The 27,275-nt window shown below is 45.4% G+C and overlaps 2 protein-coding genes across 2 annotated transcripts in view; both read right to left on the bottom strand.

Moving 5' to 3' along the window:
• Positions 1–1,291: 1,291 nt before the first annotated feature.
• SAXO5 (stabilizer of axonemal microtubules 5) lies at positions 1,292–14,901 on the bottom strand. Its single transcript, XM_067460739.1, has 8 exons — positions 14,370–14,901; positions 12,291–12,394; positions 11,757–11,851; positions 10,483–10,595; positions 5,873–5,985; positions 5,458–5,656; positions 4,459–4,547; positions 1,292–1,474 (listed from the first exon to the last, which is right to left on the bottom strand). Exons 1-8 carry the CDS (start codon positions 14,899–14,901, stop codon positions 1,292–1,294), a joined length of 1,428 nt encoding a protein of 475 aa, XP_067316840.1.
• A 2,274-nt stretch (positions 14,902–17,175) lies between these two features.
• IL12RB1 (interleukin 12 receptor subunit beta 1) overlaps positions 17,176–27,275 on the bottom strand; it is a 32,560-nt gene continuing 22,460 nt past the window's right edge. Inside the window, exon 15 of the mRNA XM_060784862.2 lies at positions 17,176–17,665. Coding sequence (XP_060640845.2) covers positions 17,399–17,665 — 267 coding nt within the window. The 3' untranslated portion in view covers positions 17,176–17,398. The remainder of the gene's footprint in view (positions 17,666–27,275) is intronic.

The raw sequence follows: 27,275 nt of genomic DNA on the forward strand, positions 1-27,275 counted from the left end.
TGATTGATCTGGACCAAACTTGGCACAAAGACCTGATATGCTGAAATCTGATCATTGGAGGCATCTGGGGGGAACTGATCTTCCTTTCTGGGAGTTGTAGTTCACCCACAACCAGAGAAACGGTGCCCTCCACCAATGATGGACCTGGACCAAACTTGGCACACAGAACTCCCATGACTAACTCACCCTACTGGTTTAAGGGGACTGACTGAGTTGTAGTTTACCCGACAGCCAGAGAACACACTGAATGCCATTGATGATGCATCCGGAGCACACATGCCCAACATAACAAACTTTTAATGACTGATGGGGTTTCAGGGGTTTTTCCTGCCATGATGGGAGTTGTAGTTCACCCACAACCTTATGCATTCTGTACAATTAAAAAAATGACTTTTTCAAATGGGAAATGCCAAGTATCTAAGCTAGCATTAAATAAACCCTGCACATGCAAAATAAGGTGGAAAATGCCCCAAAAAATGCAACAGGCAAAAAAAATCCTGCACATATAAAAGATGGTGGGAAAGTGCTTTTTTTTTGCAAATTGCACAAAATGCACTTTTTTGCAAATTGCACAAAACTGCACATGCAAAATATGATGGAAAAATGCCAAAGAAATATGCAATGTGCAAAAAAAAAAACTTGCATATGTAAAATATGATGGAAAAATGTTGAAAAACTAATGCAAAAAAACCCCACACGCAAAATATGGTGGAAAAATGCAAAAATAATAATAATGCAAAATGCCAACAAGAAAAACCTGCACATGGAAAAGATGGTTTAAAAATGCAAAAGAAACGCACATGCAAAATGTTAAATGCAAAACAAAAAAAATGCACCTCAAAAAAATATAATGGGAAAAAGGCATCTTTTTCAGATTTGGAAGCCCAACATGTTTGGAGGAAGGAGAAGCAAGTGTCAGTTTGCAAGTGCTGTGCTCGCTCTGCCATCTGGTGGAGACAACCAACACAGCAAAGGAGAAGGAAGCCCAGGCGGTGCACCATATGGGGCCCTTTTCTGCCTCCGATTGCACTCTGCACATGCCCCTGAACCTCTACCATGACACACACCAATTTGAATTGGTGGCCCATCATCCACAAAGGCTTGTTCTGCATGGTGCAAGTGTATATATGTATATGTATATAAACATGATGATTTCCTGCGCTGACCCTGCAAGGTGGGCCAAGATGCTGCCATGGAGGCCTCCTTGGTCTTTGGGAGAGATAATTCTAACAATGCTAGTATAATCATGTGAATGATAACTTTATTAGCAACCTTTCTCTCTGTCTCTCTCTCAGCCAGGCCTCTTGGGCCGGGGTAGGTAGGTGTCCATGGTGCCCAGTGGGAGGCTGGTCTTCTGAAAGTCCCCGGTGGCCAGGACGATGGGGCCCGAGTACTTGTCCCTGAACTGCTCCTTTGTCTCGGTGGAGAACCAGCGCTGGCCTTGCCAGGGGTGCACCAGGTGGGAGCGCCGCAGCTGGGAGGGAGGACAGAGGCAGCCAGGAGTCAAACTCTATCCATCCATCCACCTATCTACCTATGTACCTACCTATCTATCTATCCATCCACCTATGTATGTATGTATCTATATAACTATCTATCTATCTTATATCTCTCTCTCTCTCTATCTGTCTATCTATCTATCTATCTATCTATCTATCTATCTATCTATCTAATCTACCTATGTACATATGTATGTATGTATCTACATATCTATATATCTACCTACCTACCTACCTATCCATTCATCCATCCATCTGTGTATGTATCTATATATCTACATAACACCCTATCTACCTACTTCTCTCTCTATCTATGTATATATGTATGTATCTACATATCTTTCTACCTACCCATGTATCTATCCATCTACCTATGTATGTATCTATGTATCTATGCAACAACTTATCTATCTTCCTACCTACCTATCTACCTTTCTATTTATCCATCCATCCACCTGTCTATCTATGTTTCTACGCAGCAACATATCTACCTACCTACCTTTCTTTCTTTCTATCTATCCATCCACCTATGTAGGTATCTATGTATCTACACAACAACTTATCTACCTACCTACCTTTCTACCTATCCATCCACCTATGTATGTATCTATGTATGTATGCAGCAACTTATCTATCTATCTACCTACCTATCTATCCATCCATCCATCCATCCATCCATCCATCCACCTATGTATGTATCTATGTATCTACGCAACAACTTATCTACCTACCCATCTACCTTTCTATCTATCTATCCATCCACCTACGTATGTATCTATGTATCTACGCAACTTATCTACCTACCTACCTACCTGCCTATCTATCTATCTATCTATCTATCCACCTATGTATGTGTCTATGCAACAACTTATCTACCTACCTACCTACCTTTCTATCTAACTATCAATCCACCTATGTATGTATCTATGTATCTACGCAACAACTTATCTACCTACCCATCTACCTTTCTATCTATCTATCCATCCACCTACGTATGTATCTATGTATCTACGCAACTTATCTACCTACCTACCTGCCTATCTATCTATCTATCTATCTATCTATCCATCTATCCACCTATCCACCTATGTATGTATCTATGCAACAACTTATCTACCTACCTACCTACCTACCTTTCTATCTAACTATCAATCCACCTATGTATGTATCTATGTATCTACGCAACAACTTATCTACCTACCCATCTACCTTTCTATCTATCTATCCATCCACCTACGTATGTATCTATGTATCTACGCAACTTATCTACCTACCTGCCTATCTATCTATCTATCTATCTATCTATCTATCTATCCACCTATGTATGTGTCTATGCAACAACTTATCTACCTACCTACCTACCTTTCTATCTAACTATCAATCCACCTATGTATGTATCTATGTATCTACGCAACAACTTATCTTCCTACCTACCTACCTACCTATCCATCCATCCACTTATGTATGTATCTATGTATCTATGCAACAACTTATCTATCTACCTACCTACCTTTCTACCTATCCATCCACCTATGTATCTAAGTATGTACGCAACAACTTATCTGTCTCTCCATCCATCCATCCATCCATCCATCCATCCATGTATATATGTATCTATGTATCTACGCAACAACTTATCTTCCTACCTACCTACCTACCTACATTTCTATCTACCTATCTGTCTATCCACTTATATATGTATCTATGTATGTATCCAACAACTTTTCTATCTACCTACCTACTTTTCTATCTATCCATCCACCTATGTATGTATCTAAGTATGTACGCAACAACTTGTCTGTCCATCCGTCCGTCCATCCATCCATGTATCTATGTATCTACGCAACAACTTATCTATCTACCTACCTGCCTACCTTTCTATCTATCTATCCATCCACCTATGTATGTATCTATGTATCTACGCAACAACTTATCTTCCTACCTACCTACCTACATTTCTATCTATCTGTCCATCCACTTATGTATCTATGTATCTATGCAACAACTTATCTATCTACCTACCTACCTACCTACCTACCTTTCTACCTATTCATCCACCTATGTATCTATCTATGTATCTATGCAACATCTTATCTATGTACCTACCTATCTACCTTTCTATCTAGCTATCCATCCACCTATGTATGTATCTATTCAACAACTTATCTACCTACCTACCTATCTACCTTTCTATCTATGTATCCATCCATCTATGTATGTATGTATGTGTGTATGTGTGTAACTATCTATCTATCCACCTATGTAAGTATCTATGCAACAACTTATCTACCTACCTATCTATTTTTCTATCTATCCATCCACCTATGTATGTATGTATACAACAACTTATCTACCTATTTATCTATCCACCTATGTATGTATCTATGCAGCTACCTATCTATCTATCTATCTATCTATTTATCTATCCATCCACCTATGTATGTATCTATGCAACAACTTATCTATCTATCTATCTATCTATCTATCTATCTATCTATCCACCTATGTATGTATCTATGCAACTATCTATCTATCTATCTATCTATCTATCTATCTATCTATCTATCTATCTATCTATCCTCCTATGTATGTATCTATGCAACCACTTATCTACCTACCTACCTATCTACCTTTCTATCTATCTGCCTATTTATCTACCTACCCATCTACCTTTCTATCTATGTATCCATCCATCTATGTATGTATGTATGTATGTGTGTGTGTGTGTATGTGTGTAACTATCTACCTATCTACCTTTCTATACATCTACCTATGTATGTATATATCTACTTAACTGTCTGTCTATCTAACTAACTATCTATTTATCTATCTGCCTGTTTCTCTATCTATCTATCCATCCATCCAGCTATGTCTCTATTGGGACCTGAAGATAAGCTTCTCTTAGATCTATCACTCTATCTATCTTTTTATCTCTCTCTCTCTCTCTCCTTCTGCATACCCGCTGGATTTCTTCTTGCGTGAGATGGGGCTTCTGCAAGGGATGTGGAGCCAGCATGTCCTGTGTGGAAGTGGACGGGGGGCGCGAAGCTGGGAAACAACAAACAAGAAAACATTGAGCACTTCGTTCTGCATAAGCAGGCCACGGCAGCTGCACATCAAAGATGCCACAGAATGGCCGCTTGTGTGCAAAGCAGCTAATTACACATTCTGCTTGGAAAACATTTCCGCCTGGGAATGACAGTGCCAGGAACTGTCCCGATTCTGCCGATTTTTTTCTTTTATTATTATTATTATGCTTTGCAGTGGTTATGTGATATTAGTATTACTACATTATTAATTTAGTATAATTATGTTTATTTATACCTCACTTGTTCTCTCCACCAGGAGACTCAAAGCAGCAATGTATCTACTATTAGTATTAGAAATTATTATTATTATTATTATTATTATTATTATTATTATTCTGACACAAAAACAGTGTATGTCACAGCAAACGAGACCTATATGCTGGATTTCGTATCACAAAATCACAAGTCAAACACTTCCCAAGCGTCTAGGACTATGTGATGTATTTTCGAATGATGCGCGCAGATCGAAGTCAGGTGGCCTTTTGCAGTTGACAGATCGTGATTTTGTCAATTTGTATTTTTTCCAAATGCTGGTTGAGATCTTTTGGCACGGCACCCAGTGTGCCGATGACCACTGGGACCACCTGTACTGGTTAATGCAAGAGCCTTTGCAGTTCGATTTCGAGGTCCTGAGGTGGTTGTTGTTGTTATTGTTGTTATTGACACAAAAGCACAGTAGGTCACAGCAAACGAGATCTATATGCTGGATTTCGTATCACAAAATCACAAGTTGAACACTTCCCAAGTGCCTAGGACTGTGTGATGTATTATTATTATTATTATTATTATTATTATTATTATTATTATTCAGACTGTGTGGTGTATATTATTATTATTATTATTATTATTATTATTATTATTAGGCTTACGGTAGTAGTTGAAGGGAATGTTGCTCCTGCGCAGGTTCCCCTTGGCGGAGGGCACTTTGTGGGCCTCGTCTGCTGGCGGCATGTAGTCCGAAGTGTGTGTGGTGGTGAAGGAGGCGGGCAGGTGGGGGTCCCCCAGGCAGAGTGGTAGGGGCTTCTCTGGTGCCCTAAATGAGGGAAACACCTGGGTCCCGGCTTTCGGCTGAGAAGGAGAACAAAGACAAGCAACCACATTGGTTTTGCAGAGGCTAGAAGGTATCATGGATGGAGTTGTATCACTGCTTGCAGTTTTCCAAGGGTCCCATAACAATGGCAATATTGTGTCTTAAAATTAAATTGAAAGTTAAAGCATTTACAAACTGCATTAACTCTACAGTGTAGATGTATAGCTGGATTATATTCCAAAACATCTCCATACCTTTTGGAAGTAAAACTGGTGGCTGCTGATGGGTTCTGGGTTCCTTCCGGGTTCTCGATCGCCTTGTTGGATATTGGACTCGTTGAATATGACGTTGTGGACAAACAAAGGCCCTGGAACGATCCTTTATTATTATTTTATATCATTATTACTATTATTTAACTGCCTGCTTTTATGATGGTAAAAACTATTGTCATCATCATCATCGTCATTATGTTCACCTAAAAGTCAATCAATCACACAAAATTATTATTATTATTATTATTATTATTATTATTATTATTATTATTATGTACCCTGCCTTGAGGATTCTACTGTATTTCGATGATGCTCTTGTTGTTGTTTTACTATTTTATATAATGATTGTTATTATTATTAGATAAAAAAGATAGTCCCCTGACATTAAGTCCAGTCATGTCTGACTCTGGAGTGTGGTGCTCATCTCCATTTCTAAGCCGAAGAGCCAGCGTTGTCCGTAGACACCTCCAAGGTCATGTGGCCAGCATGACTGCATGGAGCGCAGTTACCTTCCTGCCGGAGCGGTACCTATTGATCTACTCACATTTGCATGTTTTCGAACTGCTAGGTTGGCAGAAGCTAGGGCTGACAGCGGAAGCTCATGCCGCTCCCCGGAATCGAATCTGCGACCTTTCGATCAACAAGCTCAGCAGCTCAGTGCTTTAACCCACTGCGCCACCGGGGGCTCCCTTATTATTATTACTATATTTTATAATAATAATAATAATAATAATAATAATAATAATAATAATAAAGCTTTATTTGTACCCCGCTACCATCTCCCCAAGGGACTCGGTACGGCTTACATGAGGCCAAGCCCACAGCACATCAATAAACAAAAGCGATAACAATAATCAATACAAAACAGTTAAAATAAACTCAAAAACAGAAAATACACAATAAGCAATAAACAATAACAATATCAAAACATACAGCATTTAAAAACCTATGGCTGGGCCAAATGTAATAATTCAAATTTAAAATTAAAAAGTGCTGGGCATGAACAAGGTAAGGCAAATTAGAATAGGGTTTTCAGAGAAAAATTATATTTTTATTATCTTATGCTATAACGATTATGATGTTGTTGTTGTTTTACTATTTTATATAATTATTGTTATTATTATTGTTATTATATTTTATAATTATGCTATTAAGATTATGATGTTGTTGTTGTTATTGTCATTTTTGCACTCTGCCTTAAGAATTCAACTGTATTTCAGTTATGCTCTTGTTGTTGTTTATATTATTATTATTATTATTATTATTATTATTATTATTATTATATTCTATTGGGTTGAACCCTTGTGCTAGCAGGACAGGTCGCAGGTTCAAATCTGGGAAAAGTGTGGATGAGCTCCCTCTATCAGCTCCAGCTCCCCATGTGGGGACATGAGAGAAGCCTCCTACAAGGATGGTAAAACATCACAACATCCGGGCGTCCCCTGGGCAATGTCCTTGCAGATGGCCAATTCTCTCACACCAGAAGAGACTGCAGTTTCTCAAGTTGCTCCCGACATGGAAAAAAATTATTTTATATATTAGTGATATTATTACGTTATTACTTTTTATTATTGTTGTTGTTGTTTTATTATTATTTTATTGTCATTATTTATTATTATAACACTTTATTATTATATTTTATTTTTATTATTATATTTTATTTTATTTAGCATTATTATATTTTATTATATTATTTTATTGCATTATTATTTTATATTACTGTTATTATATTTTATAACATAACGTTGAACGAAACATGCAGAATAATCACAGGATGTCTTAAACCTACACCTGTTGATAAACTCTACAAGCTAGCAGGGATTGCCCCCCCCCTGATGTGCGATGGGAAGTTGCTGCTAAATGTGAGAGAAATAAGGTTGAACACTGTGAAAGCCACCCACTGCATGGCTACCAGCCTCTTCCCAGTAGACTCAAATCAAGGAAAAGCTGAATGAGAACTACCACTCCTCTTGGCATCCCCCCAGCAACAGCAAGGGTATCCCTCTGGGCAGCTAAATCAGGAAATCCCAACTGGATGGCCCCCCACGAGGGTCTTCCTCCAGGGGCTGCCCTTGAAGACGGCTCGGAAGCTCCAACTGGTCCAACGATCAGCAGCCAGGATGCTAACTGGGGCCCCTTACAGAGAGAGGTCAACCCTCCTGTTCAAGGAGCTCCACTGGCTGCCATTTATTTTCCGAGCCCAATTCAAGGTGCAGGTGCTTACCTACAAAGCCCTGAACGGTTTGGGACCAGCCTACCTGCGTGACCGCATTTCCATCTACGAACCCACACGTTCACTTTGGTCATCTGGAGAGGCCCTGCTCGTGATCCCACCGGCGTCGCAAGCGCGCTTGGTGTGGACGCGGGACAGGGCCTTTTCCGTGGTGGCCCCCCGACTCTGGAACACCCTCCCCAAAGACCTTAGACAGGCCCCTACACTGGCTGTCTTCAGAAAGAACTTGAAGACCTGGCTTTTCCGATGCGCCTTCCCAGATTAGGAAATCTCCACTACCAAGTCCCATAAGCACTTTACCAATGATTGCTGCACATCGCACATCGCACTTGCCCTGGAAGCCCTATATACACCTCCTGTCACATCAGCACTTTTAATCTTGTACCCATTGCTCTGGCCCGGCCCAGTTTTATTGTGTTTAGTGTATTGTGCCTGTTGTTTACTTTGCTTTATTCTGTTTTTAATTGTTTGATTTGCTTAGATTGTATTGTTGTGTTGCGTGTTGAGGCCTCGGTCTGTGTAAGCCGCATCGAATCCTTCGGGAGATGCTAGCGGGGTACAAATAAAGTTTAATAATAATAATAATAATAATAATAATAATAATAATAATGGACAACTTGGAAGTCCCTGAATAGACTCAGAAGCGGAGTGGGCAGATCAAAAGACAACCTGGCAAAATGGCACTACCTAAAAGAATCCCACGCCTTATGTGAATGTGGAACAGAACAGACAACTCCGCATCTGTATGTTTGTCCACTATGCCAGTGTTTCTCAACCGGGGGGTCGGGACCCCTGAGGGGGTCACGAGGGGGTGTCAGAGGGGTCGCCAGAGATGATCAGAAAACAGTATTTTCTTTTGGTTGTGGGGGTCCTGTGTGGGAAGTTTGGCCCAATTCTATCATTGGTGGGGTTCGGAATGCTCTTTGATTGTAGATGAACTATAAATCCCAGCAGCAACAACTCCCAAATGTCAAAGTCTATTTCCCCCAAACTCCACTAGTGTCCACATTTGAGCATATTGAGTATCGGTGACAAGTTTGGTCCAGATCCATCATTGTTTGAGTCCATAGTGCTCTCTGGATGTAGGTGAACTACAACTCCCAAACTCAAGGTCAATACCCACCAAACCCTTCCAGTATTTTCTGTGTCCCATGTTTGGTTCAATTCCATTGTTGATGGGGTTCAGAATGCTTTTTGATTGTAGGTGCACTATAAATCCCAGCAACTACACCTCCCAAATGACAAAATCAACCCCCTCCCCCCAAACCCCACCAGTATTCAAATCTGTTCATATTGAGTATCCGTGCCAAGTTTGATCCAGATCCACCATTGTTTGAGTCCACAGTGCCCTCTGGATGTAGGTGAACTACAACTCTTAAACTCAAGGTCAATGCCCTCCAAACCCTTCCAGTATTTTCTGTTGGTCATGGGAGTTCTGTGTGCTAAGGTTGGTTCAATTCCATTGTTGGTGGAGTTCAGAATGCTCTTCGATTTTAGGTGAACTACAAATCCCAGCAGCTACAACTCCCAAGTGACAAAATCAATCCCCCCTCCAACCCCACCAGTATTCAAATTTGGATGTATCTAATATTTGTGCCAAATTTGGTCCAATGAATGAAAATACATTCTGCATATCAGATATTTACCTGACGATTCATAACAGTAGCAAAGTGACAGTTATGAAGTAGCAAGGAAAATAATGTTATGGTTGGGGGTCACCACAACATGAGGAAATGTATGAAGGGGTCGCGGCATAAGGAAGGTTGAGAATCACTGCACTATGCCCTGCCTCATGTACAGAGCAGGAATTGTTGGAGGCTACAGACAATGCTGTTGCTGTTGCCCGTTTTTGGTCAAAAGATATTTAGCCACCTGCGCGCCTTCCATTTTTATCAGTTTTATACTAATTTATGCGACGCTTTTGATACAAAATAAATAAATACATAAATAGTATCATCATATTCTATTATTATTTTATATTATTATATTTATTATTGTTATTTCATTATGTACCCTGCCTTAAGGACTCCACTGTGCTCCCATTATTATTATTTTATATTATTATTGCTATTGTGAATCTTTTTATTATTATTTATATTTTTACAATCTTATGCTATTTTATCTACTTTAATTTTATATTATAGTATAATTACTATCATTATTTTAAATTATTGCTGTTATTATTATTATTATTATTATTATCATTATTATTATTATTATTATTAATTGTACCCTGCCTTGAGAAAGGCAGGTCACCAAGACAATTCCGGATGAATGGTTACCCTGAAAAAGGATCTTGTTGCCCTATTCAAAGTTCGGACTAGAACTTGGAGCGGATGTCATGTCCCTTTCTCCTTACCTGGCTTTTTCCACTTGTATGCTTCGGACGAAATGGTGGAAAAACTGTGGCGTCCATCCCCTGGCTGGACATTGGTCTGGAAGATCTTTGCCACGGCCACTGTGGGGTCATACCTGTTGGGAGTGAGAGAGAAGGGTCAATAATACACATCCCATTTGAGGGACCTCCAAAGGTCATCTGAACCAACCCCAAGGCCAAGAACTACAAACCCTATTTTAGGGTCATCTAGACCATGCCCAAAGCCAAGAACTACAAACTCTATTCAAGGGGCCTACAAAGGTAATCGAAACTAACTCCAAGGTCAAGAATACACATCTCATTCAAGGGGCCTCCAAAGGTCATCTAGACCATGCCCAAAGCCAAGAACTGCAAACTCTATTCAAGGGGCTTCCAAAGGTCATCTAGACCATGCCCATAGCCAAGAACTACAAACTCTATTCAAGGGGCCTCCAAAGGTCATCTAGACCATGCCCAAAGCCAAGAACTACAAACTCTATTCAAGGGGCCTACAAAGGTAATCGAAACTAACTCCAAGGTCAAGAATACACATCTCATTCAAGGGGCCACCAAAGGTCATCTAGACCATGCCCATAGCCAAGAACTGCAAACTCTATTCAAGGGGCCTCCAAAGGTCATCTAGACCATGCCCAAAGCCAAGAACCACAAACTCTATTCAAGGGGCCTCCAAAGGTCATCTAGACCATGCCCAAAGCCAAGAACTGCAAACTCTATTCAAGGGGCCTCCAAAGGTCATCTAGACCATGCTCAAAGCCAAGAACTACAAACTCTATTCAAGGGGCATCCAAAGGTCATCTAGACCATGCCCAAAGCCAAGAACTACAAACTCTATTCAAGGGGCATCCAAAGGTCATCTAGACCATGCCCATAGCCAAGAACTACAAACTCTATTCAAGGGGCTTCCAAAGGTCATCTAGACCATGCCCATAGCCAAGAACTACAAACTCTATTCAAGGGGCCTCCAAAGGTCATCTAGACCATGCCCATAGCCAAGAACTACAAACTCTATTCAAGGGGCCTCCAAAGGTCATCTAGACCATGACCATAGCCAAGAAGTACCAACTCTATTCAAGGGGCCTCCAAAGGTCATCTAGACCATGCCCAAAGCCAAGAACTACAAACTCTATTCAAGGGGCCTCCAAAGGTAATCGAAACTAACTCCAAGGTCAAGAATACACATCTCATTCAAGGGGCCACCAAAGGTCATCTAGACCAATCCCCAAGCTAGATGATCTTTAGGGAACCCCTGGACTTACCGCTGACCCCCGGGCGGCCATGGGGTGAAGGCTTGTTTCTGTTCGCTCTCCATTTCATGGCATCGGGGGTCACCAAAAGCAATGGAATCCATTATCTGCACAAAAAGGGAATAAAGAAAGTCGTTATTATTATTATTATTATTATTGTAATAATAATAATAATAATAGTACATGATGAAATTCCTAATAATAATAACAATAATAATAAATGATGATGTCTTTCCTAATATATAGGAACCTAAACCTACTGAGCCAAAGCCAAACTGCTTTATGGTTCCTACAGGCCTCCATAGAAGCCTATGGCTCAGTTGGAGCTTATATAGCTTACAAAGAGCCCAGAATAAAAGGCTGCAATTTCACAAAGGACCATATATTGAGTTCTGGACGGTGGTTTTACAATGAAGCATTGGTGCAGTTCTTCAGGTGCCCACCGGGGGCAGCAAAGGGCTATTAGGGCACTTTAAGTAGGGCCTGCAATAATAACAATAGTGATGATGATGTTGATGATGATGATGATGGTGGTAGGATGCTCACCTCTTTGTATGGCTTTGCCGGAGGCCCCCTTTGGCCTGTGTATTGGGATTTGTAGGACGTCTCGTAGTAATAACGGCCGTCACCTTTCAGGGCGGAGTCTTTCCCTGCCAGGGATGGAGGAAAAGCACTCTGTGCATGCTCAGGCACCCTTTGTCCTTGCAACAAGCCCCAGGTATATGCTCAGACACCCTTTGCACTTTCAACAAGGCCCAGTCCATAGCACTTTGTATACCATCAGACACCCTTTGCTTTTGCAATAGCGCTAAGAGGCTGTAGCACTCTGTGCATGCTCTGGCGCCTTGTTGGGAGAGCAAAGGGCGCCTCGGCACGCACAGAAGACCCAGACCATAGCACTAAGGGGCTGTAACCACAAGGGCCCTGAGCATGTATAGAGTGCCACGGCTTCTTAGTGCTCCTGCCTGGGCCTTTATTGCAAGGGCAAAGGGTGTCTGAGCATGTGCAGAGTGCAGCTGCCTCTTAATGCTATGGGATTGGTACCCTTTGCCCTTGCAATAAGGCCCAGGCAGATGCATTAAGAGGCCGTGGCACTCTGTACATGCTCAAACACCCTTTGCCTTTACAACAAGGCACAGGAAGGAGCACTTTTAGTGCTACTGGCTAGGCCTTATTGGGAGAGCAAAGGTCATCTGAGCATGTGCAGAGTGCTACTCCCTGGGCTGTGTTGTAAAGGCAAATGTGTCAGAGCATGTGCAGAGTTCTACAGCCTCTTAGTGCTACTGCGTGAGCCTTGTTGTAAGGGCAAAGGGTGTCTGAGCATGTGCAGAATGCTACAGCCTCTTAGGACCATTATCTGGGCCTTTATTACAAGGGCAAAGGGCACCTGAGCATGCACAGAGTGCTACCACCTCTTCGTGCCTTGTTCTAAGGGCAAAGGGAGTCTGAGCATGTATAGAAATCCTGGGCCATAGCACTCTACGTATGCTCAGACATCCTTTGCCTTTACAAGGCCCAGGAAGTAGCACTTTGTGCATGCTCAGGCGCTCTTTGCTCTTGTAATAAAGGCCCAGGCAGTAGCCCTAAGAGGCAACAGCACTCTGTGCATGCTCAGATGTATTGTTAGGAGGGCCAAGAATACCTAAGCATTCACAGAGGACCCACTAAGAGGCCGCAGAATTCTGTGCAAGCTCAGGCACCCTTTGCCCTTGCAATGAAGCCTAGGCAATAACATTAAGAGGTTGTGGCACTCTGTGCATGCTCAGGTACTGTTTGCCCTGGAAATAAAGGCCCAATAATATCACTAAAAGGCCATAGCACTCTGCACATGCTCAGGCGCCTTGTTGGAAGGGCAAAGGGGGCCTGAGCATGTACAGAAGGACCAGGCCACAGCCCTTTGACCTTGCAACAAAGGCCCAGATAGGAACAATAATAGGCCATAGCACTCTGCACATGCCCAGATGCCTTGGTGAAAGGGCAAAGGGCGCTTGAGCATGTACAGAAGGACCAGGCCACAGCCCTTTGACCTTGCAACAAAGGCCCAGATAGGAACAATAATAGGCCATAGCACTCTGCACATGCTCAGATGCCTTGGTGAAAGGGCAAAGGCTGCCTGAGCATGCACAGAAGGCCCAGGCCATAGCCTTTTGCCCTTGCAACAAAGGCCCAGGCAATAGTCCTAAGAAGCCACAGCACGCTGCACATGCAAGGCCTAGGAAGTAGCACACTGTGCATGCTCAGACACCCTTTGCCCTTACAAAGAGGTCCAGGCAATAACACTAAGAGGTCATGGCACTCTGTGCATGCTCAGGTACCATTTGCTCTTGCAACAAAGGCCCAGATAAGAGCACTAAGAGGCCATAACACTCTGCACATGCTCAGGTGCCATGTTGAAAGGGCAAAAGGCGCTTGAGCATGCACAGAAGGGCCAGGCCATAGCCCTCTGACCTTGTAATAAAGGGCAAAGGGAATAGTCCTAAGAGGCTGCAGCACTCTGCACATGCAAGGCCTAGGAAGTATCAGTCTGTGCATGCTCAGGCACCCTTTGCCATTGCAATAAAGGTCCAGATAATGTCTCTAATAGGCCGTGACACTGAATGAGGATGGAGGGCTTGTGGGACGCACCGAGATGCAGGGAGGGGGCCTTGGTGGGGGCCTCGGCCCCTAGGTGTTCCCGGAAGGATTCCTGGGTGAGGGAGGGGGGCAGAGGCAGCTTCTCCTTGTCCCCCCTGGGCAGGCTGTCCTCCCACTTGTCCACCTTCCTCTGCACAGGAGCGGGCCAGGGCTCTGAGTAGGGGCAGGGGTAACTCCAATGGGTCAAGGAGTCTGGAGTGGGCAGCAAGGGGTCGGCATGCATCCAGGGTTGAGTGACCGGCAGGCGGATCTCCGGCCGGGGCTGGATGGGCCGCGGGGGGAAAGAGAGGACAGCCTGGGACTGGGTGTCCCATGGAGGGCCCATGTCCTGGTTCAGGACGTCCACCGAGGGGGGCAGCCTGGCTGGGGGTGGGCGGAAGGTCCCCCAGCGCGGGGGGAAGTCCTCCCGGAAGCGGGAGGTTAAGGAGGAAGGGAAGCCCCCTGGGCGGAGGTCATGGCCCAAGCGGAAGTGGGAGGCCCGCAAGAAGGCCTCCATGGGCAGCGGGGACGGGACCTGGGCCATCGGGGGTCAAACTGTCAAGGCAAATCTCTGCAATTGGGAATCGGGGTAGCCTGGGACCTTCGGGGTCAAGAGGGCAGCCTCTTCAGTCAGGGGTCAAGATGGGGGTCTCTGAGGTCAGGGATCAAGATGGTGATCTATGAAGTCAGGGGTCAAGATGGGGGTCTCTGAGGTCAGGGATCAAGATGTGGGTCTATGAAGTCAAGGGTCTAGATGGGGATCTCTGAGGTCAGGGGTCAAGATGGGGGTCTCTGCAGACAGGGGTCAAGATGGGGCTATATGAGGTCAGGGATCAAGATGTGGGTCTATGAAGTCAGGGGTCTAGATGGGGGTCTCTGAGGCCAGGGGTCAAGATGGGGGTCTCTGCAGACAGGCGTCAAGATGAGGCTATATGAGGTCAGGGATCAAGATGTGGGTCTATGAAGTCAGGGGTCTAGATGGGGGTCTCTGAGGCTAGGGGTCAAGATGGGGGTCTCTGCAGACAGGGGTCAAGATGGGGCTATATAAGGCTGGGGGTCTCTGAGGTCAGAGATCAAAGATGGGGGGTCTATGAAGTCAGGGGTCAATATAGGGGTCTGTGAGGTCAGGGATCAAGATGGGAATCTCTGAGGTCTGGGGTCAAGATGGGGGTCTCTGAGGTCAGGGATCAAGATGCAGGTCTCTGAGTCCAGGGGTCAAGATGGGTGTCTCTGAGGTCAGGTGTCAAGATGGGGGTCTCTAAGGTAAGGGGTCAAGATGGGGGTCTATGACATCAGGGGTCAAGATAGTCATCTACTAAGTTAGGGATCCCAACGGTGGTCTGAGGTCAGGGGTCAAGGTGGTGGCCCTTGAAGCTGAGGGTCCCAATGGTGGTCTTTCTTCATTCTACGGTGACCGCGGATGGAATGTGACCTCATCGCCGAAGACTGTGACATCATCGATCAGGCAGCCAATCCAAGTGGGTTTCTTAGGCCAAAGGCAACAGAAGGCACATTCCTGCTCTGCCCCAAAGATGCCATAACGTGGAGAAGGTGGGGCGAACCCCACTGGGCTTGCCAGGCCTATATGCAACCCAGGAATGGGATGTTTTGTGAATGCAGGCTGCCTGCCTCTCCGGTCAAGGGGCCGGCTGGAGAGATGTTTACCCACAATGTCCTGTGACCAGTATCAATCCGGCCAAACAAAGGCTGCAGTGTTACCCGGTCCGAGTCCCAAGCGGTGCTGGTCAGCAGGAGGCTGGTGGGGGGCAAGAAGCCATTGTAATAAAAATGGGAGAGGAATCAATACAATAAAGTCCAAGTATGTACGTGTGTTGGCCTCCTGCCTGCCTGTACCACCAATGCTAGGTGAAGTGGCCACCTGTGATGCTGCAGAGATGTGTCTGTTGTTGGGTGAAGTGGCCCTCTCTGATGTCACAGGAATTGTCTGAAGTGGCCCCATGCGATGTTGCAGGATTCTGCCTGTTGCTGGGCGAGGTGGCTCTCTGTTATTTTGGATAGGTGAGGTGGCCCTCTGTGGTGGTTGCGGGGCTTTGCCTGTTGCCGGGTGAAATGACGCTCTGTGATTGTTGTGGGGTGAAGTGGACCTCTGTAATGCTGCAGGGTTTTTGCCTGTTGCTGGGTGAAGTGTCCCTCTATCATGGTTGCTGAGCCCCCGGTGGCGCAGTGGGTTAAACCCCTGTGCCGGCAGGACTGAAGACCGACAGGTCGCAGGTTCGAATCCGGGGAGAGGCGGATGAGCTCCCTCTATCAGCTCCAGCTCCTCATGCGGGGACATGAGAGAAGCCTCCCACAAGGATGATAAAACATCAAAAATCATCCAGGCGTCCCCTGGGCAACGTCCTTGCAGACGGCCAATTCTCTCACAACAGGAGCGGTTGCTCCTGACACAACAACAAAAAATAATCATGGTTGCTAGGTGAAGTGGCCCCATGTGTTGTTATGGGTTTTGCATGTTGCTGGGTGAGGCGGCCCTCTGTGATTGTTGCCAGGTGATGTGGCTCTATGTCATGCTGTGGGGTTTTTTGGGGGTTTTTTTGCCTGTTGCTGGACTGCAGCCCTCTGTGATGGTTGTTAGGTAAAGTGGCCCTCCATGATGTTGTGTTACCTGCTGCCTGGTGAAGTGCCCCCTTGTGAGGTTCTGGGATGTGTGTGTTGCTAGGTGGAATGGACCCCTATGAAGTCACTGGGACGGAAAGGGAAACAGGATGGCGGAGGGAATCTCCCTCCCACTGTTTCCCGGGCCTGGAAACCACAAAGGCATGAATACACCAGTATGAAGCTCTTCCTCTCAGCCAAGTTGGCCCATTCAGGCCTGCATTTCCTCACTCCCGTTTCCCTCTCGTCTTTTATTGGGTGAGTTTCACACATGTGAAGCATTAAAAACACTCCACAAATCATCCTTCTCCTCCTCATCATAAAATAAACCAACAACAAGGGGGTGAGGTCCGTCTTGCAGCCCCTAGGGACTGATAACCCAGTGGTGGGGAGTTCCACAGGCCGGGAGAAGCCTTGGCGGATCGTCAGCCAAGGTCTGCTTGGGGCCCCTCATGGCCTGTGTGGGTGGGCCCTTCTTCCTCTTCCTCGGTGGGCCCCAGGAGGAGCAGGCCTTGGGACTTGTACTCCGGGGGAGGGGGGACCTCCGTGGGGGGAAGCGGGGCCTCTTCCTGGGGGGGCACCTTCTCCAAGGCCCCCCCCTCTTCTCCTCCTCCTTCTCCTTCTTCCACCACCAGCAAGGGCTCCGAGGGGTCACCTGACTCCGAGGGCAGCAACAAGGGAAGAAGGTGCATCTGGGGGAAGGAAAATAATAATAATAATAATAATAATAATAATAATAATAATCATCATCATCATCATTCCCCCATCGGGTGCCGCCTTGTTGTCGGTGGGGGGCTTAACTGCTTCTATGATGTTGAGAGCTGTGCTGGCGGTAGTGTAAACTGTCCGGATTAATTTAGTTATGTATGTGTTTTAAATGTGCTTCTATGTATTGCAAATATGGATGCCACTGTGAATTAGAAATGCTGTGCAGAATGTTTACTCTATGAGGCTGTGATTAAGTGAACTTGAGAAAAGTAAGAGAAGGTTTGCTCTTGCTGGGAACAGAAGGGAGTAACCAGTCTCAGCAAGAGAAGATAAGCAGATGTGAAGAGGTTTTCGTTTTGACTAGTTCCTGAATTGTAGCTCGCTATAGTAAGACGTGTCTGTTGAATGTGCTTAGTAAACAGAGGCGGCCCTAGGTAATTTTCAACGGTAAGCAAACAGTATTTTGCCCCCCCCCCCAACCAATCATTGATATATATTTTCTGATTGTCGTGGGAGTTCTGTGTGCCATATTTGGTTCAATTCCATCATTGGTGGAGTTCAGAATGCTCTTTGATTGTAGGTGAACTATACATCCCAGTAATAGTTCACCTTGCCACATTTGCTCCCTTGCCTAGCCTGCTTTGGGTCCGGAGGCGTGCCTGAAGACCGTGTGCACCAAAAGTCACCTCTTCTCCTGACTTTCTCCTCAGCCATTGGGACCGAGAGAGAGAGAGAGAGAGAAAGAGAGAGAGAGAGAGGTGGAGATGCCCACCTTTCCTGAAGGTAGGCGCAAAAACAAAGGAGGGAGCGGAGGTGGGAGATACCTCCAGCTGGAGGGGCTCTCTCTTCTCTCTCTCTCTCTCTCTTTCTCTCTCTCGCTTGGTCCCAATGGCTGAAGAGAAAGTCAGGAGAAGAGCCAACTTTTGGTGCGCACGCTGGGGTCTTCAGACACGCCTCCGGACCTGAAGCAGGCCGGGGCGGCAGCTCCGCCCCTTGGCCCACCCACGGATTGGGGAGAGGAGGCGGGTGGAGCGGCGGGGGATCGGGAAAGGGAGCCGGTCATGGGGAAGGGATCGAACGTGGAGAACGATTGAGCGCTGGCTCTGCTCGCGCACCCGGTGGATGGGTGGAGCAGGAATGAGAGGTGCTAGGTGAGGCTCAAGGGCCCGGCCCCTTTGGGAAGAAGATCGCCCGGCAGCGAGGCAAGAAAGCCGAGGCTCTCCCCGGACTGCTAGGGCTGTTGTGAGCTGAGGGGGCGCTCCTCAAGTGGCAGTCGAGGGGCATTTACAGAGGCGCCTCTGCGCCCCTGGCAAAAAAAAAGTGTTCTGCGACTGCTTACTTCGCGTAATGTACGAGCCGCCCCTGCATGTATAAATATGTGAGAGGAAGCCACAGGGTGGAGGGAGCAAGCTTGTTTTCTGCTTCCCTGGAGACTAGGACGCGGAATAATGGCTTCAAACTACAAGAAAGGAGATTCCATCTGAACATGAGGAAGAACTTTCTGACTGTGAGAGCCGTTCAGCAGTGGAACTCTCTGCCCCGGAGTGTGGTGGAGGCTCCTTCTTTGGAAGCTTTATATATATATATATATTTATTGTGAATTTTTAAGTATATTAAAAGTGGTGGAACAATTGGGTTGGGATAGGAAAGTGCAGAAGAAAGAAAAGATAGGGAGGCCCGTAGAGTAGGGCTTCCCTCCAAACAAACAAAAATGGGGAAAGGAACGGGGGGAATATACCTCACTCTCTCACCCTCACACACACTCATTCGCTCGACACATTCACCCGAAGGGGATTCTGTCCGTTTTGTAAGGCACTTCCAAGTTGTCCAGGGGTGATTCATATTCTTCACCTTCTTGAGACTATTGTCTTTTCTTCTTGTGGAGAGAATGAATCATAGAATCATAGAATCATAGAATCAAAGAGTTGGAAGAGACCTCATGGGCCATCCAGTCCAACCCCCTGCCAAGAAGCAGGAAAATTGCATTCAAATCACCCCTGACAAATGGCCATCCAGCCTCTGCTTAAAAGCTTCCAAAGAAGGAGCCTCCACCACACTCCGGGGCAGAGAGTTCCACTGCTGAACGGCTCTCACAGTCAGGAAGTTCTTCCTCATGTCCAGGTGGAATCTTCTCTCTTGTAGTTTGAAGCCATTGTTCCGCGTCCTAGTCTGCAAGGAAGAAGAAAACAAGCTTGCTCCCTCCTCCCTGTGGCTTCCTCTCACATATTTATACATGGCTATCATATCTCTTCTCAGCCTTCTCTTCTTCAGGCTAAACATGCCCAGTTCCCTAAGCCGCTCCTCATAGGGCTTGTTCTCCAGACCCTTGATCATTTTAGTCGCCCTCCTCTGGACACATTCCAGCTTGTCAATATCTCTCTTGAATTGTGGTGCCCAGAATTGGACACAGTATTCCAGGTGTGGTCTAACCAAAGCAGAATGGAGGGGTAGCAGTCCGATAATTATGAAGTCCGATTATTATGTAAGTTTTGCCTTATTTTATTAAGGCAACATTTTTCTTTTCTTTGCCGGGAAGTTTGTCTAATAGTATTATCGTTGATATTGTTATTATTATTCTTATTAGTATTTTACGTTTTTATTTATTTTTTATTTTATTATTAACGTTATTATTCATTTATTTATTGTTATTGTTATTACTAGTTATTCCTTTTTAACCTCCTCTAAGTATTGGAGGAAGTTACTCCAGTTTGTTGTTTTAGTCGTGTTACTCTTTTGGGATCTTCTTTGAGTGTAGCTACATACATTAAAGAACGTTTAATATCCAGTCTAGCCTTTAAAGGAGTTTGGGTTAATACGAACGGTCTTAAAATTTTAATCTGCAATATATATGCGTCCAATGGGGGCAAAGGAAAATTTATCCAGAAATTAAAAGGGTATATCTTTGGAAGCTTTTAAACAGAGGCTGGATGGCCATCTGTCAGGGGTGATTTGAATGCAATATTCCTGCTTCTTGGCAGAATGGGGTTGGACTGGATGGCCCATGAGGTCTCTTCCAACTCTTTGATTCTATGATTCTATGATTCTAGGGAATTGCCCCAGCTTTTGGGGAAAGCTTTTGGCTCTTTGGGACTTTGGTTTTGATCTTGGTTTAAGCCTGAGCTTTCTGAGCCTGAGTTTCCTCAGGACAAGGAGGAGGATGGGTTACGCAGTGTTTCTCAACCTTCCTAATGCCGTGACCCCTTAAAACAGTGCCTCATGTTGTGGTGACCCCCTAACCAAAAATTATAATTGTTGCTACTTCCTAATAGTAATTGTGTTACTGTTATGAATCATAATAGAAATATCTGAAATGCAAGATGAATTTTCATTCACTAGACCAAATTTGGCACAAATACCCAATAACTGAGCTCCATGCAGTCATGTTGGCTTTGGAGGTGTCTATGGACAACCACAGCTCTTCGGAGTAGAAATTGAGCACCAACTCCCAGTCTTGGACATGACTGGACTTAATGTCAGGGGAAAACTTTTACCTTACCTTACCCAATATGCCAAATTTCAATACTGGTGGGGTTGGATTTGATTTTGCCATTTGGGAGTTGTAGTTACTGTGATTTATAGTTCACCTACAATCAAAGAGCATTCTGAACCCCACCAATGATGGAATTGGACAAAACTTGGCGCACAGAACTCCCATGACTAAGAGAAAATACTGGAAGTGTTTGGTAGGCATTGACCTTGAGTTTTGGAGTTGTAGTTCACCTACATCCAGAGAGCACTATGGATTCAAACAATGATAGATCTGGATCAAACTTGGCACGGATACTCAATATGCCCAAATGTGAACACTGGTGGAATTTGGGGAAAGCTTGACATTTGGGAGTTGCTGCTGGGATTTATAGTTCACCTACAATCAAAGAAGATCCAACCAGTCCATCCTCCAGGAAATAAAGCCCGACTGCTCATTGGAGGGAAGGGTACTAGAGACAAAGTTGAAGTACTTTGGCCACATCATGAGGAGACAGCAAAGCCTAGAGAAGACAATGATGCTGGGGAAAGTGGAAGGCAAAAGGAAGAGGGGCCGACCAAGGGCAAGATGGATGGATGGCATCCTTGAAGTGACTGGACTGACCTTGAAGGAGCTGGGGGTGGTGATGGCCAACAGGGAGCTCTGGCGTGGGCTGGTCTATGAGGTCACGAAGAGTCGGAGACGACTGAACGAATGAACAACAACAACAATCAAAGAGCGCTCTGAATCACACCACCAATAGAAATGGGCCAAACGTCCCACACAGAACCCCCATAACCAACAGAAAATACTGGAGGGATTTTGGATGAACTGACAGTGATTTAGGGGAGATGTAGTTCACCTACATCTAGAGAACACTGTGAACCCAAACGACTATGCCAAAAGGATTCTTAAGACCATCAGAAATATGTGTCTTCTAATGGTCTTTGGCGACCCCTCTGAAACCCTCTCGTGACCCCTCCAGGGTTGAGAAACACTGGGTTACAGATTTCTGAACATGTGCCTTTCCAGAATAGGAAACTCCAGCATTATGTCCCAGAAGCACTTTATTCGAGTTGCAAGAGTCTCTGCACGTTGCACGTACCCTGAAATCCGACATCCCACCTGTCACACGCAGCACTTTTTAATCTGTACGCATTACTTGGCCCGGCCCTAGTTTCATTGTGCTATGGGGTATTGTTTTGTTGTTTTATTGTTTTGCTTTAATGTTTTTGATTTTGCTTTTGGTTGTATTTGCTATGTTACTGTTGTTGAGGCCTTGGCCTTTGTAAGCCGCATCGAGTCCTTCGGGAGATGCTCGCGGGGTACAAATAAAGATAATAATAATAATAATAATAATAATAATAATAATTTATCCCAGATTAATTCTTTCCCTATTATGTCTTCCATTACCGTCCTTATTTTACCTTAATAGTTCTGAATTTGGATACAATCCCAAGAGATGTGGGAGAATGAGCCGACCCCCCCCCCCCCCAGTTGTGCCAACATTTGTTTGAGACATTTCCCATAATGTGTGCTAATTGGGTGGGAGTTTTATACCATTTGGAGATGATTTTCCTTTGGGTTTCTTGGATCCTCAAATGTTTATTTTTAGTAATATTGTCAATCCAAGACCCAATTAATTTCTCATTGAAGCTTTCCTCTTGTTTCCAATTTCCTACAAGGGTTGTTCTTGTTTTGTAAGTTAAGTGATTGATTCCTCATAGAGTAGCCCAATAATCCCTTTGTCTATTTCTACTTTCCTTTTTTAATTATTCTGTCAAGTGGTGTTTCTGCTACTTCTCTTCTTTTCATGGCATGAGCTTTGCTGGACAGGTCTAGCCACGCTATTCAGTTTCCATGCCCACATTTGTCTTTTATCTTACCCCACCTTTTATTTCTCCATTGGGTCCCATGAGGTCCCCAATCCTTTTGATTCCAATGTCCTTAAGTGCCCTAATTATATCCCTGAACGTCTTGTCCTTATTTTCCAAGGTTTCCCATGGGAAAGGGTTGCTTTTGTTTATTTGTAATTTATTGTGTCATTTTCCCCAAATTAACAACGTTGATAAACAGGGGCCGACTTTTAAGTTCTTTAAGTCTTTTCTGTCTATTCTCTCTCATTTACGTTCCCCTTTGCCAACTGTTTGCTGGGTGGAGCAGGAACGAGAGGGGCGAGGCGAGGCTCAAGGGCCCGGCCCCTTTGGGAAGAGGATCGCCCGGCAGCGAGACAAGAAAGCAGAGGCTCCCCCCGGACTGCGCCCCTGGCAAAAAAAAGTGTTCTGCGACCACTTACTTCGCGTAATGGACGAGCCGCCCCTGTTAGTAAACTTAGTTTCTTTTGTAACTCAAAGCCTGCAGAGTCCTTATTCAGTGTCTGCTGATCTAGCAATCCTTCCGCTGGGCATCGTCTGACTCTGACATAAACTACCAGCAGGTTCAACCAAGCCAGAGTGGTCTCAACTGAGAAGTAGAATTAAATATGGTGAAACAAACTCTAACAAAGTATATTCTGCCTCAGTCATCGTGCTTGCTCCATCCATGTTCAACATCTACACAAATGACCAGCCACTGCCAGAAGGGACAGAGAGTTTCATCTATGCTGATGATCGTGCCATCACCGCTCAAGCAGGGAGCTTTGAGATGGTAGAACAGAAGCTCTCCGAAGCTCTAGGTGCTCTCACTGCCTATTACAGGGAAAACCAACTGATCCTTAATCCATCTAAAACACAGACATGCGCTTTTCACCTTAAGAACAGACAAGCATCCCGCGCTCTGAGGATTACCTGGGAAGGAATCCCACTGGAGCATTGCAACACACCCAAATACCTGGGAGTCACTCTGGACCGTGCTCTGACCTACAAGAAGCACTGCCTGAACATCAAGCAAAAAGTGGGCGCTAGAAACAACATCATACCAAAGGTGACTGGCACAACCTGGGGATCACAACCAGACACAGTGAAGACATCTGCCCTTGCGCTATGCTACTCTGCTGCTGAGTACGCATGCCCAGTGTGGAACACATCTCACCACACTAAAACAGTGGATGTGGCTCTTAATGAGACATGCCGCATTATCACAGGGTGTCTGCGCCCCACACCACTGGAGAAATTACACTGCTTACATTGCACCACCTGACATCCGCCGGGAAGTAGCAGCCAATAATGAAAGGACCAAAGCAGTGACATCTCCAGCTCATCCCCTGTTTGGGTATCAGCCAGCACGTCAACGACTTAAATGAAGATATAGTTTTCTTAGATCTACAGAGACACTCGCTGGAACACCCAGCAAGCGAGAGTCCAAAAGTGGCAGGCCCAAACCCAGCACCTCAATCCATGGGTGATACCAGATGAGAGACTCCCCCCTGGGCATACAGAAGACTGGGCGACTTGGAAGGCGCTGAACAGACTGTGCTCTGGCACCACGAGATGCAGAGCCAACCTCAAGAAATGGGGCTACAAAGTGGAATCCTTGACATGCGAGTGCGAAGAAGAACAAACCACTGACCACCTGCTGCAATGCACCCTGAGCCCTGCCACATGCACGATGTAGGACCTTCTTGCGGCAACCCCAGAGGCACTCCGAGTGGCCAGATACTGGTCAAAGGACATTTAACCAACTACCAAGTTTGCAAAATCTGTGTGTGTTTTTTTCTTTTTCTTTTTAATCTGTGTGTTTGTTTTGTTCTGTTAGAATTGTAACACAATGGTATGGTTGCTGATGACACGATAAATAAATAAATCGCCCAGGATAAGAAGGACCGTGGCGAGTGCTTCTCCTGGGCACCCATCGACAAGTGGGCTACAGGAATCAGGACCCATTGCTGAGCTACCAGGGTGTGGGCCTGTAGGGCAACTGGAAGCAAAACAACTACAGAAGCGGCAGAAACTTTCAATGCCACAGAACCGAACTATCATGAATTATTTGAAACACAACAAAATGAGTCCACAGCAAACAAGATCACTTTGCTGGCTGTTGTATTGGATCAGGCGGTGGCCGGGAGGGCCTTTGCACAATTAAGACTCGTGCTCCAACTGCGACCGTACCTCGTGAAGGCGGATCTGTCCAGGGTGGTCCATGTCTTAGTCACCTCCAGATTGGATTACTGTAATGCACTCTACGTGGGGCTACCCTTGAAAACGGCCGGGAAATTTCAATTGGTCCAACGAGTCGCAGCCAGGTTATTAACTGGTGCTCCTGTAGGGAGCGGTCAACCCTCCTGTTTAAGGAGCTCCATTGGCTGCCGTTCATTTTCCGGTCCCAATTCAAGAGGCAGGTTCTTACCTACAAAGCCCTAAACAGTTTGGGAACCTCCTACCTGCGTGACCGCATCACTGTGTACGAACCCACACGATCTCTTCGATCATCTGGAGAGGCCCTGCTCGCACTCCCACCTCATCGCAAGTGCGACTGGTGAGGACGAGGGACAGGACCTTCTCGGTGATGGCCCCTCGACTCTGGAACTCACTCCCCAGAGACATCAGACATGCCCCAACGCTGGCAGTCTTTAGGAGGAGCCTGAAAACGCGGTTGTTGCAGTGTGCCTTCCCAAAATAAGGAAACTCCCAGCAATATGTCCCTAAATGCACTTTTTAGTGATCTAGGATTGTCTACATTCTCTATCCCTCTCCAAAATTTCTATCCTGTTTATATGTCGCCTGGTCACGCCCAGCATTATTTTTTAAAATTTTAATTAGTACATTGGCCCTGACATAGGCTTTTAAACGTTGCCGTGTTATTGTTAATGTTTATTGCTATTTTCTGTTTATGAGTTTATTTATTGTCTGTTATACTATTGCTATTGTTTTTGTTGTTGTATCGTGGGCTCAGCCTCATGTAAGCCGCAACGAGTCCCTTGGGGAGATGGTAGTGGGGTACAAATAAAGTATTATTATTATTATCACAACTCGGACACTTCCCATGAACTGCTATTATAGATCAGAACCACAAAAACATGGTAACCAAAAACGGATGTACCAGCTATGGAAACTTAAATATCCAGATTCAACTGTAACTGAACAGAGGCTTGCTGACCAGAGGAGATACATCACTTTTGCCAGCTGCAAAAGGCCACCCTACTGGGATCTGCACGCATTATTCGCCGATACATCACACAGTCCTAGACACTTGGGAAGTGAGATCATCCAGAGTTTCGGAGTGCGATGTCATCTGTACGCAGATGATGTCCAACTCTGTCACTCCTTCCCACCCGCTACTAAGGAGGCTGTTGAGGTTCTGAACCGGTGCCTGGCCGCTGTGACGGTCTGGATGAGGGCGAACAAATTGAAATTGAATCCAGACAAGACAGAGGTACTCCTGGTCAGTCGCAAGGCCGAACAGGCCATAGGGTTACAGCCTGTGTTGGATGGGGTTACACTCCCTCTGAAGACACAGGTTCGCAGCTTGGGTGTGATCCTGGATTCATCGCTGAGCCTGGAGCCCCAGGTTTCAGCGGTGACCAGGGGAGCATTTGCACAGTTAAAACTCGTGCGCCAGCTGCGCCCGTACCTTGGGAGGTCTGACTTGGCCGCGGTAGTCCACGCTCTTGTCACATCCCACCTAGACTACTGCAACGCTCTCTACGTGGGGCTGCCCCTGAAGATGGCCCGGAAACTGCAATTAGTCCAACGCGCGGCAGCCATGATTCTAACAGGAACGGAGCGCAGGGAGCACACAACCCCCGTGTTGCGCCAGCTCCACTGGCTGCCGATTTGCTACCGGGCTCAATTCAAGGTGTTGGTATTGGCCTATAAAGCCCTAAACGGTTCCGGCCCAAGATACCTATCTGACCGCATCTCGGCCTATGAACCCACCAGGACTTTGAGATCTTCCGGAGAGGCCCTGCTCTTGATCCCGCTGGCCTCTCAAACACGGTTGGCGGGGACGAGAGATAGGGGCTTCTCGGTGGTGGCTCCTCGGCTGTGGAACGCCCTTCCTACAGACATTAGGTTGGCACCATCTCTCATGGCATTCTGAAGAAAGTTGAAGACCTGGATGTTTGTGCAGTCGTTTGAGTAATTTAGTGCAATCTGGTAACCGAACATAGGAATGGAACAATGGACGACGAACTTGGATCATGCATGGATGATGAGGTGATTTGGTATGGGTTTTTTTGTAATAGTTGTGTA

This window comes from Anolis sagrei, chromosome X (assembly GCF_037176765.1).
Source record: "Anolis sagrei isolate rAnoSag1 chromosome X, rAnoSag1.mat, whole genome shotgun sequence".
NCBI classification, from domain to species: domain Eukaryota; kingdom Metazoa; phylum Chordata; class Lepidosauria; order Squamata; family Dactyloidae; genus Anolis; species Anolis sagrei.

Excerpts from the sequence above, each read along its gene's own strand:
- SAXO5 (XM_067460739.1), bottom strand. The coding sequence starts at position 14,901 with ATGGCCCAGGTCCCGTCCCCGCTGCCCATGGAGGCCTTCTTGCGGGCC. Across the intron at positions 12,395-14,369 it reads GGCCCCCTCCCTGCATCTCG|GGAAAGACTCCGCCCTGAAA; the intron begins GTGCGTCCCACA and ends CATCCCTGGCAG. Across the intron at positions 11,852-12,290 it reads CGGCAAAGCCATACAAAGAG|ATAATGGATTCCATTGCTTT; the intron begins GTGAGCATCCTA and ends CTTTTTGTGCAG.